General features: G+C 39.0%; 6 protein-coding genes across 6 annotated transcripts; 3 read left to right on the top strand and 3 right to left on the bottom strand.

Annotated features, from left to right (window-relative positions):
- Positions 1–1,384: 1,384 nt before the first annotated feature.
- Positions 1,385–1,876, top strand: SAPINGB_P002634 (uncharacterized protein; the record flags this gene model as incomplete). The annotated part of the gene is made up of 1 exon (XM_031997352.1): positions 1,385–1,876. The coding sequence occupies one exon, from the start codon at positions 1,385–1,387 to the stop codon at positions 1,874–1,876; it is 492 nt and encodes a 163-aa protein (XP_031853243.1).
- Positions 1,877–2,000: 124 nt separating this feature from the next.
- SAPINGB_P002635 (uncharacterized protein) lies at positions 2,001–3,233 on the bottom strand (the record flags this gene model as incomplete). Its single annotated transcript, XM_031997353.1, has 1 exon — positions 2,001–3,233. One exon carries the CDS (start codon positions 3,231–3,233, stop codon positions 2,001–2,003), a length of 1,233 nt encoding a protein of 410 aa, XP_031853244.1.
- A 280-nt stretch (positions 3,234–3,513) lies between these two features.
- SAPINGB_P002636 (uncharacterized protein) lies at positions 3,514–7,393 on the bottom strand (the record flags this gene model as incomplete). The annotated part of the gene is made up of 4 exons (XM_031997354.1): positions 3,514–5,934; positions 6,012–6,056; positions 6,173–7,336; positions 7,391–7,393. 4 exons carry the CDS (start codon positions 7,391–7,393, stop codon positions 3,514–3,516), a joined length of 3,633 nt encoding a protein of 1,210 aa, XP_031853245.1.
- Positions 7,394–7,589: 196 nt separating this feature from the next.
- On the top strand, positions 7,590–8,786 carry SAPINGB_P002637 (uncharacterized protein; the record flags this gene model as incomplete). The annotated part of the gene is made up of 4 exons (XM_031997355.1): positions 7,590–7,814; positions 7,873–7,942; positions 7,994–8,265; positions 8,316–8,786. 4 exons carry the CDS (start codon positions 7,590–7,592, stop codon positions 8,784–8,786), a joined length of 1,038 nt encoding a protein of 345 aa, XP_031853246.1.
- A 120-nt stretch (positions 8,787–8,906) lies between these two features.
- Positions 8,907–10,115, bottom strand: SAPINGB_P002638 (uncharacterized protein; the record flags this gene model as incomplete). Its single annotated transcript, XM_031997356.1, has 1 exon — positions 8,907–10,115. One exon carries the CDS (start codon positions 10,113–10,115, stop codon positions 8,907–8,909), a length of 1,209 nt encoding a protein of 402 aa, XP_031853247.1.
- A 357-nt stretch (positions 10,116–10,472) lies between these two features.
- On the top strand, positions 10,473–14,027 carry SAPINGB_P002639 (uncharacterized protein; the record flags this gene model as incomplete). The annotated part of the gene is made up of 1 exon (XM_031997357.1): positions 10,473–14,027. The coding sequence occupies one exon, from the start codon at positions 10,473–10,475 to the stop codon at positions 14,025–14,027; it is 3,555 nt and encodes a 1,184-aa protein (XP_031853248.1).
- Positions 14,028–16,147: the final 2,120 nt, after the last annotated feature.

Here is a 16,147-nt window from a genome sequence, read left to right on the forward strand (position 1 = left end):
TACAATAGGCGTGGGCAAGTTGGCTGGCCACCAGCAAAAGACGCGGTTTTAATATTTTATATGTGCGGCAAAACCAGTTGGCAGCAGCATTTAGCAGAAGCAGCAGCAGTAGCAGAAGCAGCAGCAGTAGCAGAAGCAGCAGCAGCAGTGTTCAACAGCCAGGCAGTAGTAATAGCAAACTTCACGTAAAGGTAAACAGACAGACAGGCAGCAGTTAAACAGTAAGGCGATCGAAGAGAAAAAAAAAAAAAAAAAATTCAAAGTTCCCCACGTGAAAGCTTTAAAGACTTTTGATTAGCTGTAACAACAACAACATCAATAATAATAATAATAATAATAACAACAATCATAGTATGGAAGCAAAAGAAAAAAAAAAAAATTTTAAAAGAAAAAAAAACAAAGAATGAAAACGTTTTTTTTTTTTTTAATTTTATTTTAAAAAAAAAAAAATAAATAAGAAATTTCAATTGAATTTAAAAATTTTGAAAATTAAAAAAAAAAAAATTGAAAGATTTTGATTTTATTTTTTTTTTTTTTTAAAAAATATGTCCTGGGTCTATTTTTTTTATTCATATATTTTTTTTAAATCTTCAAGACCCAATTGATCTGTAATTGCCGTGCTGTTTGTCTTGGCTGGGCCAAAAATTTTTTTTTTTTTTTTTTTTTTTTTTTTTTTTTTTTTTTGAAGAGCCACACTCCAAACCATTTTACACACGAGCCACTATTAAATTATATCATCATTAACTAATCATTATATTAATTATTATGACTAATCTTTATGTCATTTTTTATTTTTTTTATTTTTTTTATTTATTTATTTATTTATTTATTTATTTATTTATTTATTTATTTATTTATTTATTTATTTATTTATTTATTTATTTATTTATTTATTTATTTATTTATTTATTTATTTATTTATTTATTTATTTATTTATTTATTTATTTATTTATTTATTTATTTATTTATTTATTTATTTATTTAACTGTAACTGACTTTTTACACCAAAAAAATTAAAAAATAAAAAAATAATTAATGCTCCCAAAGATTTAACGCTCCAAAAACATCTCTGCGCATTTCACTCGGTTGGCGCATCTTCAAAAAAAAAAAAAAAAAAAACTCGGTTGGAGCAGATTCTCCCATAATAATAATATTATTATTAATACTAATATTCTCTCTCTATCTCCTTCCCGTCACTTCTATACGCGGCTTTTCCAGCTTTTGACTTATTACATTAAAGCCTTCAACTACCCTTAACGGAATTTTTATTTATTTATTTTATTTATTTTAATCGCATATCCACCAGATAGATAGATAGATCATCACCATCAAACATCCATCCAACATTTTAAAAATTCAACAAGAAAAAAAAAAAAAAAAAAAATGATCACATCTAGAATATTAAGAGCCCCATTTGTTCAAAAAACTCTAAGCTCAAAGGCCGCTATTGCAGACTACCTGGCAACTCCCTCTTGGGCATCATCCCAACTTTTTGCAACTAAAACAATCGCCCAACAAGACTCTTTAACTTCTCCAGAATCAACACCTGAAAATGAACCAGTCCTTGATTCAAAACTTGTCGCTAAACTCGTCCGTCAAGCTGGCCTTCCTCCTGTCCCTGAAGGTTCAGCTCGTGAACAAGCCATCCTCGCAGACCTTCGCTCACAACTTGTTTTCGTAGATCATATCTGTGAAGTCGAAACACAAAACTTGACCCCCCTAGTTCGTCTCGGAGATCCAGTCATTAAGCTCTCATTTGAAAATATGGCCACTCCTATCAAACCTAACCAATCAAAGTGGGTTCCAACAAGCCTAGCTTCCGAGAAAAACGCTTCCTTCTACGTTCTAAAAGAAGGCCTTCGTCATGAAGATTAAATTATACACAATAGATACTTAGAGATAGACTCCCTTATTATATTTGCTAAAACTATATACAAATCAAGAAGAAGAAGGAAAAAAAAAAAAAAAAAAAAAAAAAAGAGAGAGAGAGAAAAATGAACTAAAATACACGGAATGACGCTAGACGACGTTGTTGCTCTTGTCGCTGCCGACGAATCTTCTCTGTGAAAATGTATCCAAATACAATACCCGCTGCACATCCAGCAAAGTGACCCGCATAATCTGTGCGCGCCCAGTTATACTTGATGCCCAACCCATTGTATCCCATGGTCAGCAAAAACACGTACCACGCACCAATCGGCAGCGGTACAAAAAACAGCGATAGCCTTGTATATGGGACCAAATAAGAAAAGGTACCAAAGATGGAGAAAATTGCTCCGGAAGCACCTAAACTAGGCACGTTACTAGCACCAGCTGCAAAAATCCAAGGTGTAAACCGGTTCAACAAAACAGGTAAAGCAATAGAACCAAGAGATGCAACAACGGCACTATCCAAATACATCTCTAGGAAATTCTTGCTGCCAACCCATTGTGACAAAGGTCCTCCAAACTGATATAAAACAAACATGTTAATACCCAAATGCCAAAACTCTTGGTGACTAAATGCAGACCCAATCATCTGCCATTTATTAAACTGGGCATCCTTGTGTAACAGTCCATACCGGTACAACTGGCGTCCGAAACTGCGCGGTGTCTTCCATGCAAGAAATACAGCAACATTCAATCCAATCAACCCATAAACTATCCACTGAGGATGGCGCACCAGCTCTCGCATCCCGGGGATCTGAAACATATACGGCAATACAAATGCATTAAACGCACACACGCCAATCGTAAATAACAGAGGAACTTTCAGATATTGGAAAACACCAGACCCTCGACTGCTTCCTCCACTTCCACTACTTCTTCCACCACGATACCCCAAATCCCGAAACGTAGCATAGCTGCGCTGATGGGCCTTCCACGCCGAAGGATATAAAGCCCCTCGAATGGTATCCATTATGGTAATTTGGCGCCGTGGTCCCGCCTGCGTAAGGCTATTATAGTTGATTTCAGCCATTATCCCCATCTGTGGGTTTGTTGGTCGTCTTCCCATCAACCTCGCAATCAGGGCTCCTGGATTGACCCCCAGTTGTTGTTTAAGAGGAGCTACTGCTGTGGGGTTTGTAGATGCAACTGTTGCCGCAACTGTATTGTTGAAAAAATATCCAACCATTTGCGGTCTCTGAACAGCCCTTACAGTCCCGCGTAACGACGCACCGGGACTGTACACCGCCGCACTGTTGCTCAGGAAAAAGTATCGGCCCTTGGCCTGCACAAATTTGCTGGCCATTGCTTTGTTGTAATGTATAGAAGTTGTTGGTTAATGGTGGTGGTAGTGTTATTAGGGATTTAAATACGTCCTTATTCCGTGGCAAAGTGGAAAATTTTAGTGGCCAAAAAAAAAAATCAAAAAAAAAAATCAAAAAAAAATGTAACATAAAAAAATAAAAGCCTCTTTCATCCCCCAAAATGGGGTTGTCTCCAAATTTGGCAAAATCATATATACACAAAAGATACTATTGTTAACATTTGATTTTGATCTATTCTTATATACTCCCCCATCCAACAAATTACATCCCATCCTCGTCTTCGTTCTCCTCCAAATCGATGCTGCGCTTGCCTGCTCCCATCTGTAGCCCGGCAAGTTCCACGTTTGTGACCTGCTTGCGTACCTTGGCTTCCATCTGTGCAATCTCTTCTTCAGCAGATCCAGCGTCCACCTTGGCATACTCCAGCACCAAATGTCTTCCGTAGTAATGTGTACCTTGTAAAGTATTGAGCGCGTTTTCTGCGTCCCGCACGGTCGTGTACTCGGCAAATGCAAAACCACGCAATGACTTGTCGAACTTGCGAGGCACACGCACTGACCGTAACCCCCCAGGCGCGCTGAAAATCTTGTAAACACCATCCTTGGTAGCCTCGAATGGAAGATTCTTGATAATAATCTTGGTCGACATCCCACTTTTCTTCTTCTTCTTTGTAGTCGAATCTTTCTTGGTCTCGTCTTGTCCGCGAGTCGAAATCTTGAGCTGTAACTTGTGGCCATCCAAAATATGGCCGTCCATTGCTTGCACAGCAACCTGCGCAGCCTCCTTAGTCTTGAATTCAACAAATCCAAAACCCATACTCATGTATGAGCCAGGCTTCTTCGGGTTCAGCTTGGTCTTTACCTGTGCAACAACAAAACCGTCCAGGTCCTTGAATGCTTCTGTCAGCTTCGCCGTGTTGGTATCAAAGTTCAGGTTCTTCACAAACACTGAAGTACTTGGCATCACTTCCTCATCTTCTTCATCCTTATGTTGATCCATGCCCAAAATCTCTCCAGCCGAAATCTTGGCCTCCTTCGCAGGCTTCTCTTCACCCTTCTCAATGACAACTCCATCATCTTCACCCTCGTCACCCTCAAACAGACCCTTGGGGCCTTTCTCAAGGTACAAGATTGACGTCTTAAAACGTCGGTATGCCAGTCGTGAAAACGCAGCACGAGCTTGAACTGCATTCTTGAAAACAACCATTGCAATGCCTCCATCCGGTGGCATTAAAACCTTCTTCAAATCGCCATACTCACTAAACAGCTCTGCAATCTCCTCGGCTGCCGCTCCAAACGGAATGTTCTTCACCAGAATAACGGTATCACTGCGCTCCTTCTTATTAAATGCAAGAAGATCCACACCCTTACTTGTGAAATACTGTCGCACACTATTAATAACACTTGCTTCAGCAAGCGCTTGTGTCACAGCAGCATCCGAGCTATCAGGACTTAGCAAATCGGCCTTACGCACTCCTAACTTCTTGGCCACTGTCGCCATCACCGTATCATTGTTCATATACAGCGTGTTCCAGCTGAACTGCTGGTTGGAAGCAGCAAGCCGTCGCTTGATTTCATTTTGTTTCTTAAGAGGAAGGTTCTTCAGCTCTTGCTCCGTCAACAGACCCTGCTCCTTCTTTGGTGCTGCAGGTAAAATATGCAGTAAGCGGCCCTGGAAAATCTGCTTGTCCAACTCCTCATATGCTTTTAAAGCGTCTTCACCTTCAACAAACTGAATATATGCAAACCCCTTTGACTTTCCTGTCCGCGTGTCCACAGCCAGATGCACCTCTTCCAGCTCACCGTATTTGGAAAACAGATTGCGGAAATCCTCTTCCGTCGAAGTGTACAGCAAGTTTCGCAAAAAAAGGCGCTTGCTCTGCATAATCTTTTCTGCAACCTTTTCTTCAGGGCTCTTCTCAGGAACTTTAGGCTCCTTTTCCTTTTTTGCTGCAGCCTCCTTTTCCGCATTCTTTTCAGGAATTCGTGTCTGATGTTTCCGCAGCCAGTCCATATCAGAAATTTCTTCGTCATTTTCCTCAGCTGTCTCTTCTGGCTTCTTTTGTGTCCAGTCGTCAAGTGACATCATCATTTCATCTTCAACCTTCTCAGTCTCTGGCTTCGTCGCGTTTAGGTCTTCATACTCATCATCGCTATCACGCTCCATATCCTTGACCAGTTCGCGCTCTTTTTCTGCTTCCTCGTTTTGCTGTGCAACTTTGTTAACATCGTCCATCACATCGTCATTTCTCCACGATTGTGTATTTTGCTGTCTATTATCGTACACGGCCAAAAACTCCTTAAGCTTGGGATCCTCTCTTTCCTCTTCCAGTTCAAATCCCCCCTTTTTATTCTTCTTAGCCTTGCGATCTTCCTGAGCCTTCTTTCGCTTCATTTCACGCTCTGCCTCGGCCTCTTGCGCTCTGCGCTTTCGCTCCTTCCAAGGAATCAAACTGTCGTCGCTAAATGTCTTGGCTACTTCCACAGAAATTTTAAAAGTTTCCATAAACGAGTCGTTAAAGTACTTGACAGCATCTGCAGCATCTGAATCAGACTTAAAACCGACAAAACAAAAACGGCGCGACTTGCCGTCCTTGTTGCGCATCAGCTTCACGTCAGTCACAGGCTGTCGAGATGAAAAGTGGGCCCGGATCTTGGCCTCGTCTGCTCCAAAGGGCAAGTTCTTGACAATAACTCGAGACCTTCAACAATGTTAACTCTAGTATTATTAAATGTTTGAATTGTCTTTATTAAACTTACATTATCTAGTATGTTTCTCAAGTTTCTATGTTCTTTGATGAAAAACTTTTAAAAGGAAAATAAAAACATGAAATTCTTTTTTAACCAAAAAATTTTAGAAAAAAAAAAAAAAAAAAATTTACAGCCGTGCTTATACAACCCTAGCCCAGAAGCCCCCGAACAAAACTTTCACCAGAAAGCTCCAAAGATGTTAATCCCGGCGACGGCGACGATGACGATGATGAAGAAGAACCTCCGGAACTCAGCGCCCGCGCCCAGACCGGCTGTAGCGATTTAATTAGGAATGGATGCTGCAGCGCTTTTTGTGCTGTCCACCGTACCCGGTGATCCACCTGTACCAGACACAACACAAAATCCAATGCCAACATTTCTTGACGCGTCTTGAGGACTTTGGCAAGCGAAAGCACCATGGCACCTAGCTCTGAAACCAGGCCTTCACCAACAAGTGTGGACGTCTCGAAATCGTCGCTCCAGTACATTGTGTTGCGGTTTTTGTAGACATCAACTCCGCCGAGGTACCGCGTGAAACACGCGACAGTTGCCAAGCGCGAGTCTGCGGAAATTACAAGACGCCAGCGGTGGCGGAACGCACGGAAAATGTGGTTAACGAGCAGCTCTAGCAGAATGACGCCGATGCTCCACACGTCGATTTTTTCATTCATCTCATAGTCTCCTACCAGCACTTCAGGTGCGCGGTACCCAGGCGCTTGAATCTCAAAGTCATCGTGGTATATCTTAAGGTCCTCAAACGCAGTCGCGTTGCCGAAATCAATCAATTTGATTCGTGACGACCCGGCGTGGCTGTCCACATATAAAATGTTTTCGGGCTTGATATCGCAGTGCACAAACCCCTTGGCATTGATCTCGACCAGCGCTGATAGTAGCTGCACGCCAATTTTGGCCAGGTTTTTAAGCGGGTTCTGAGCACAAAGCGTGCCCAGAGACGGTGTGTAGTATGCCGGTGGTGGTATCAAGGTGAGCGGTCGCGTCCAGTCTAACAGCTCCAGTACAATTATATACTCTTCATTGAGGTAGAACCCAGAAAAGAACCGGATAATGTGTTTTTCTTCCTCGTCTTCGTCATTGTCACCCTCCTCAGCTTCTTCTTGTAGAATTCGCATAATCTGGGCTTCCTGCTCGCCATGTTCCTTGTATTCAGGTTTGAATCGCTTGACACCTATGCATCTAAGCGGTGAGTTGATGGGCTTTTGTGTGTTTTCTGCGCGGTACGTAGTAGAGAGTGATCCCTCTCCAATCTTGGAGATAATCACATAGTTTGAAAAGTCCTCTGGAGCAAATTCGACGCTCTGAACTGATGAATAGTTCTTAATTAAAAAATGTTAATTATCATGTAAGAATCCATTTAATTCTAAACTTACCATATTATTATGGGTATTAACAAAATGGAACGCGTTTTTTGTTTGGGATGTTTGGTAGAGTTTTTATATGGCAGTAAGGTTGGTTCATCACTAAAAAAAAAAAAAAAAAAAGTAAATAAATGAAATGGTCCACACACCCCACTCTCTCTTCTTTTCTTTCCCATCACAATAAAAAAAAAACCACAACATTGAAATCGGAATGAAGTATCTTGAAACCTTTAAAGAAAAGCTTGCAGGAATCAAGAGTTCCGGGTCTCAAAAAGCCAATCTTTACTCGCTGCTAATTGTTGCTGCCAGTACGCTGATTCTTGGAATCTACTACTGGTTCCTAACAAGCATTTCTAAAGCTGCGCCAGAGTTTATCAAAATCAAGTACGATGCCTTCTTTTCGCGTGTTTACTACACCGTATTGGGCTTTATGATCGTACCTCTTTAGAAACAAGTATAAAAAATTACTAGTTATCCTGTAGCTAACTGTTTAGTCTGCCGGTATTGTCAAGCTTGATGTTTCGGGAGATCACCTTGATCCAAACACAAACGCAATTCTCGTTTGTAAGTTAACCCCAAATTCAACTTCAATCTTCTAGGCTAACAATTTTGAAGCAAATCATCGATCTTTTGCCGATTACGCTGTTTTAGGACACATTGCAGAAAAGGAAAACATGCGTGGCCGTTACAATTTCTTTTCTTGGAAACGATGCTTTCGGTTGCCTGACTGGAAGGCTGGTCTCAAGTCTCTTCAAGTCTCACAAAACTGGAGTCTTTCGGAGTCTGAAATTTATTCTGTTTTTTCTGAAGCCGTTAATACCAAAAAGTCATTTTGGATTATCATATTTCCTGAAGTCAATATCATTTCCAATCTTAAAATTGAACAAGTATGTGTTCTCAAATCATAAGAGTTAACTCCGTCTAACATGTTTAATAGCACAAGAAGTTTTGCTTAGAAAATGGTCTTCCAGAACTAAAAAATGTCTTGTACCCAAGGTTCCCAGCTTTTGTCCAGGCTAGTACCGTTTTAGGCAGCAACGGCTACAAGAATCTCTACGACATTACTATTCTCTATTCAAAGCGAGATGACGAAACTGGCGATAAGCAATTTGTAACAGCGCCCAGTATTCTAGACTTTATTTTTGGTCAGCTCGCATCGTCACCTTGGTACATTGATGTTTACATTGAGCGACAGTCTCTAATGGCCATTAACCTCGACCGCCGTAACTTGGAAAAGTGGTTGGAAAAAACGTGGCTCAATAAAGAAACTGTCATTGGAAATTACATTGGTCAACAGGAACGGGTTGACCAGTGTACTAACGTCAATGACTCAGAAGAGCCTGAGGGTAAAAAGAACCCCTTCAAAAAGCTCTTTAAACGACGCCCAAAGGAAGAGCGTGTAGTATAGCTAATAGTAGGGATATATAGTCAATTAAATGCTTTACCCGTTTTATTATAAATACGAAAGAAAGAAAAAAAAAGAACTCCGAAAATCAAATCTATTTAGTGTCATGAAACGAAAGCAAGTTTAAAGGCCAGTTTTGGAAAGTTTCTTAGCCAGATCATCTACAGAAGCGCTCTTTTCTTGAGCAACCTCAGAGTCCTCGGCTTCAGTGTCGTCTCTAATAACAGAAGCAGCAAGATCCTCTCTCTCTTCCTCTTCCTCTTCTTCTTCATCTTCTTCTTCCTCCTCATCGCTGTCAAGCTCCATGTCGTCCAGCTCGTCCAGTTCACCAAAGCCTCTTTCCTCAAACAGTGCATTAATTTCGTCAACAATTTCGTGGTCTTCGGGGAACTTGTTGCCATTAAGCTCAAGAATCTTGAGATTAGGAACGCTGGTCTTGATGGCCTCTGTAAGCTTAGAAACACCGTCAGCCTCAATCTCATTGTACTGGAGACGGAGGTGCTCCAGATCCTCCAGCACACCAGCAGTAATAAGAGCATCAGCAAGAAGCTCACCGCCACGAGCAGAAAGCAAGCAGTCAGAAATTCCAATATCACGAATCTTGGTCCACTTGGGAAGGGTCTCAGAAAGAGCCTTAGCACCCTGGATGGTAAAGGTATTGTCCTGAAGGTCAAGTCTCTCCAGCTCAGGAGACTGGGAAAGACCATTCAGAAGAAGGTGCTCAATGCCCTCCTGTCTAATTCCGTTCTGGGGGAGTCTAATTTCCTTGATGCTTCCGTGAGCGGCAAGGAACTTGGACCAAGCCTCCATTGATCCATTTTCCAAGCGGTTTCTTCCACAAATAACAGTGACGAGCTTCTTGTTGACATTGGACTCCTTCTTGGCCTGGGCCAGCTGCTCAAGAGCGTTAGCAACTCTGGTACCAGCAGCAGGACCAAGACCATTGTTAGCAAGAATAAGGTGTTCCAAAGGAGTGTGCTGAGAAAGAAACTTTTCGAGAGGCTCAATGGTCATAATACCGAAAGCATTGTCAGAAAGATCGACAGTGTGGAGGCTCTTGCAACTCAAAAGGGCTGTTAACAGGTAGTCCAAAGAGTCAGGAATTTCCTCGCGAAGACGACCAGTGTAGATATCAGAGAAGTCTGCGTATTCAAGTTCATCCTGGTTTTCAAGGGCCTTGGCCAAAGCTTTGGAAGCATCAACACCAATAGTGTTGCCCTTAATGACAATCTTCTTGAGGTTCTTAGTGTTGTTAATTTGATCCACAAAAGTCTGGACATCATCAGCGGTGTCCAGTTTAAGACTTTTCCCAGCAATAGAAAATTCAGACATGGTTTATTTAGTTGTTTTAATTGAAAATAACGGGTCTTTGTAAAAGTATTATTTTAGAGAAAGAGAGAAAACAATAAAATTTGTCTGGCCAGATCACAGGTTTTTTTTCTTTTTCTTTTACAGTACAAAAAAAAAATTATTTATGGCGATGATGTGAAGCAGTTATTACAAGCTTGTGACAATATCACCATTATCTTGCCTCGTTTTAATTGTAACACAAAATACCCCATATCTCAAATTATCTCAAACCTAATTATTAATAAATAAACCGCCACATTAAAATAATTATTTTATTCTATTCAAATACACTAAAGTATTCTTTTTTTCAAAAAAAAAAAAAAAAAAACATCATGGAAAATGACTGAAATACTTAATCAAGTCAAAGAGATCTTGGATCCCTCTTATGAAAAGCTTTTTATTTCTACTGCTCTGTCAACAGAAATATTTACCAAGTTGGTCACAAATACGGCTCCTCTTACAGTCTTAATTCTTATAAACAGCCAACAACTTGGACCTAAACTCGAACCTCAAGACTTTGAATCGCTTACCTTAGAAGCTGCTCAAAAGGTTGTCAACTCCTCAGATATTTCGCATGAAGTTGCGAGTAAAGTTCCTCCTACACTCCTACCTGACAAGACTTTATTGCAAAAGCAAACCACCACAGGGTATTACTTCAAGGACATAGAACATGCCACTCAACTGTTTAAAGTTTTCTGTGGCGCTTTACTCGGACTCTATGCAAATAAAAAAAATGAAATTCTTGACATTCAACATAAATATATGTTGTTTTCAGACAAATGTATTGAGTCTATAATTGGAGACATGATTGATGGGCTGGAACCTGAGATTCCCAACGAAGAAATTGAGAAAACTTTCACAGCAAACATTAACCACCTTAAAGCATACCCTAATCTACTAAAACGTGCCAGTCTTTTTTTGCGCTATTGTGGAGATGCTGGGTTTTCTGAAGACCTATTAAACATCATTGATTCATACCATCCTGAAAACTTAATGGAACCACCGCCAAGTCATAATGATAAAGCAAATGAAAAAATATATGAACAGATTTATGAATCAATACCAGGTGACGATTTTCAAAAATTGGCACGCTCTACTATGGGAACTAAAAATGAAGATGCTGCCAATGCTCTTGAAACAAATTTAAAAAATGAATCAGGAATTCCCATAAAACAATTACCACTCTCCAATCTTAAGGAGCTTTCTAGTGCGACGTGGTCAAAAATTTATGCAAAATCAGTTGACTCTGATCCCAACACTCAGGAAATATTTCCCTTTAATTCATCGTCTAATTTTAAGCCTGAAACTGCAAATTTTAAACTGCAAAATGGAATTGACTCGGGCATGTATATTCGTCCTTCTTACGAACACCTTTATGATGACGAATCCGACCAAGACGAAGTGCAAGAAGATTCAGAATTTGAAATCCCAAGAAAGAGCTCAAATATTTCCCAGGTAAGAAAACGGAAGAGATCGATTTTTGGAAGCACTTATGAAAGTGATAACGGTGATCGAATATCTAGGTCATCTGGTTCAAGTGTTTCGCCTAAACCATACGGCTCTTACTTTTCATATAAAAGAATTTCAGGAAATGATCTCTTTTCTTGGTCAAGATCAAAACGTGAAAAGTCCACCCCTGAGCTACTTTTACGTTATCGTTTAGGATTGGGCTCAAATGCTTATCTCAGACAATCAACTTCCATATGGGATATTAATCATCGATTTGTACCTCAAGCAAATGCTTTAACGGCAATTGAAAACAGTACAGCTATTTATGTTGGACAATTTATTGAAGGTGGAAATTTCTACTATACAGCCGACCAAAATTTTGATCTTAAAATTTATAATACCGGGACTCTTAGTGATCCTGTGTTAAAAGCAAGTACAGACTTGTCGAGAATTGGCAACTGGGCCATTACCGACGTAAGCTACAATAAACGTTCCAGTATGTTTGTTGTCACTTCTTTAAGTACTCAGTTGGCAATTGTGAACTGGGACTTCTTTGAGCCGGACGAAATAGAAATAAATTCTACACCACACGTATCATCCGCTATGCACTCACCCATTTTTTCTTGTCATATTAACGAAAGCGGTGATACGGTAGTATTGGGCATGAAAAGCAATAAAGTTTTGTTTCGAAATCTTAATTATTTTTCATGCAATCAAACAGCTTACAGACACCCAAATGAAGTTAACTCTGTACGATTTATTAAAGCTGATGGAACAGAATTTATATCAGGATGCGATGATGGAATTGTTAGACATTTTGATACCAGGGTCCCCTCAAAAAAACCTGTCCATGCCTTAGTTGGTCATCGATCAGGAATAACATATGCTGAAGGAAATATGCAAGGGAACTATGTTATCAGTAATAGTAAAGATCAAACCATCAAGCTCTGGGATTTACGTTATATCACGACTAAGGAATCAGATGCTCGAAATATTCAAAGATTTGATTACCGTGTCCAAGAGTTTACAAACGACAATAAAGCGATAAGAGATTCGTCGGTAATGACTTACTCTGGACACAAAGTTTACCGCACTTTGATTCGTTGTTATTTTTCACCTTCTGAATCTACAGGAAACCAGTATATTTATTCGGGCTCATCCGATGGATCAGTTTATATTTGGCATATTGATGGCTCTCTGGTTTCAGTTCTAGACAACTCCCAAACTGACGATCTTTTTGTCTCAGGGAACGTTAATCAAAGTAGACATCAGCTTCAAAATGCTTTTGTTCGCGATGTATCTTGGAATCCTCTTTCCCCTGCGATTTATGCATCTAGAGGTCATGATGAAGGTGGAGAAGTTTTATATATTCCCTACAATCATCGGTACGTGATTGGAAATATGTCGTCTGATCAATTTGCTAGAAAAGAAGACGATGATTCAGTTAAAGATGATGGAATATTTGCTGGCCAGTCTTCTCAATTGTATCGTGATAAGATTCGCGAAAAGGCTCTTCAAGAAATGGCTGATCGTCGCAAAAATTCACACTCTCATGAACCTCAAATTGCACTTGCTAATGAAATCCTCAACCTACTTCGTGAACAAAGGCGTCAAGAAAGTACTGATGATGATGATGCTAATCAGAACGACAGAAATGAGGGTAGGAATGAAAATAGCTTCCGGACCAGATTTCTTCATGTTTGGATGTCTATGATGTTGCAAACTGCTGTTCAAAGAACCCCTCGAATTTTCAGCGCATCAGATCTGGAAAATGATTTCCAAAATACTTCAACCCAGGAACAAGAAGAAAATACCAATGAATATTTAGAACGAGAACAAATGCAACAACGAATCAGATCGCTATCAGCTTTAGTTCAACACATTGATGGTGCTAATGAAGATGAAGCCCTGGATTCACGTGAGGGAAGGGATACTAGAAGACCCTTGATATCTGCATTTATTAGAATCAATAATGACGATGACGATGATGACGATGATGACGATGATGACGATGATGACGATGATGACGATGATGATGACGATGATGACGATGATGACGATGATGACGATGATAACAATAATTACGATGATAACAATAATGACAATAATGACAATAATGACAATAATGACAATAATGACAATAATGACAATAATGACAATAATGACAATAATGACAATAATGACAATAATGACAATAATGACAATAATGACAATAATGACAATAATGACAATAATGACAATAATGACAATAATGACAATAATGACAATAATGACAATAATGACAATAATGACAATAATGACAATAATGACAATAATGACAATAATGACAATAATGACAATAATGACAATAATGACAATAATGACAATAATGACAATAATGACAATAATGACTATGGTGATGAGCAAGGAAACGGTGTCGTTTATATGTGCCTTTCGTATAGATGATGAGGCGCAAATCTTTTTTCTTTTCCCACTCCTATTATCTCTTATAGAGATAATCTCTTGATGACTTTATTTTTGAGAGATTAAACATACGAAAGCCATGATAGCAATGATGTCGATTCCTTCCGTTACTCCGTCGGCAGTTCGAAGTGTTGAGAAAATTAATATATCATGGTTGTTTTGGGAGGTAAACCAAATTCTGATGATGCTAATTCTAATTACTAGTATTGTGGGCCAATCTCATATCTCAATAGTACCGTCAAAAGTATGTTTGATTCAGATTCAGATTTGAAAAGCGAGGACGGGGAAAACAAAAGAGAAAATAAGGGAAGCGGCAGTGAAAATATAAATGCCAGTGGTGATAACTGCAATAAAAAGAAGCCGACTTTTAATGATTGATAGTTGCTGGTTAAATTAACACTAGATCTAGATCTAGAGTATTTTTTTTTTTTTGAAAATATTAGTCAACTAATTTGATCATGAAAAAATAGATCTATTTTATTGTTGAAAAGTTTAAATTTTTTAATTTTATTATTTTTGAAACTTCAGATTGGTTATTAATTTGGTTAGTTGATTTCTTAATTGATTTTTCACATTTAAATCATTAATTGCAGGAGAAGGCCGCCTTTCAATCTTTAGCTTATCCGCAATAAATATGCAATATCATCACCAAAGATTAATTTTAATCCCAGCAGTTGTTTTAAAAAAAACAACATTCCATTCTCGAATTGAGTGATCACATAGTGTAATAATAATATTATTGTTTTGTTTCCATTCAGGATTTGTAAAAATATATGTTTCATGAGCATCGACAATATCCTTGAAAATTGCCTAACTTTGGTGACACGGAATATTTTTTGGTCTTAAGTTTTTCGTATGAGTTGATTCAATCTGTAGTTCTCAAATACCCCATAAGATGAAGTCTGATGCCAGCTTGTGGAAAAGTGTGAACCAAACATGACCATAAATAAATTGTGTTTCTTTGTTCGTATTTAGGTTGCTGCGACTAACTAGCAAAGCATAGAGTAACTGAAAATATAACAAGTTGATTCTCCACAACACAACAAAATCGACAAAGAGGTTGCACCATACTTTCATCAATGGTGGGCGTGGTTCCTCTGGATAACCAAGAGGTGGTCAATAAGCAGGGTCAAGGTCGGCACTCCTTAATTAATCTGCGACCAACCATCAAAACATTGAATAACAGAAAGCATAATAAGTCGATTCATCACAACACAAAACAATCGTCAATCGACAAAGATGCTACCTCACGCTTTCATCAATAGTGGTCCTGGTTCCTCTTGATAACAATAAGGAGGTCAATAAGCAGGATCAAGGGCGTCAATCCTTGATTAATCTGCGACCAACCATTAAAACATTGAAAGGCTAAAAGTACAATGGGTTAATATAATGGTGTTGTAAGTAGTAGTGAGATAGTGAGATAGTGAGATAGTGAGATAGTGAGATAGTGAGATAGTGAGATAGTGAGATAGTGAGATAGTGAGATAGTGAGATAGTGAGATAGTGAGATAGTGAGATAGTGAGATAGTGAGATAGTGAGATAGTGAGATAGTGAGATAGTGAGATAGTGAGATAGTGAGATAGTGAGATAGTGAGATAGTGAGATAGTGAGATAGTGAGATAGTGAGATAGTAAGATAGTGGTGTGTGGGTGTGGGTGTGTATGGTAGTTGCTTGCAGTGGCAGTTGCAGTTGCAGCTTGTCACAAACGATGTTCACCAACTCCATTAGTTTATCCAACATGTGTCTTCAATGTTGTTTGCATGATCATTAACGATAGATGGATAGAGTTACTTAGATTATCATGTCGATAAAGAAACCTATTATGGAGAACCATGACAGTATAGCTTTGGAGTTGAGTGAATCGCATGATGATCTAAAAAAAATTAGTTAGCTAAGTATTGGGTGCATTGGAATAAGTAAACATACCAAAAGACCACTGCAACAATAACAAAATTAATGGTGGCAAAGAATGGCCGTATAATTGAGGTTAAGTGAATCGCATGTCAGTCTAAAAAAAATGTTAGTTCCATATGCTAAATACTGGATGCATTGGTATAAGTAAACTTACCAAAAGACCACTGCAACAATAACTAAATTAAT

The sequence above is a fragment of the Magnusiomyces paraingens genome (assembly GCF_902498895.1).
Source record: "Magnusiomyces paraingens strain CBS 517.90 genome assembly, contig: contig2, whole genome shotgun sequence".
Classification (NCBI taxonomy): Eukaryota; Fungi; Ascomycota; class Dipodascomycetes; order Dipodascales; family Dipodascaceae; genus Magnusiomyces; species Magnusiomyces paraingens.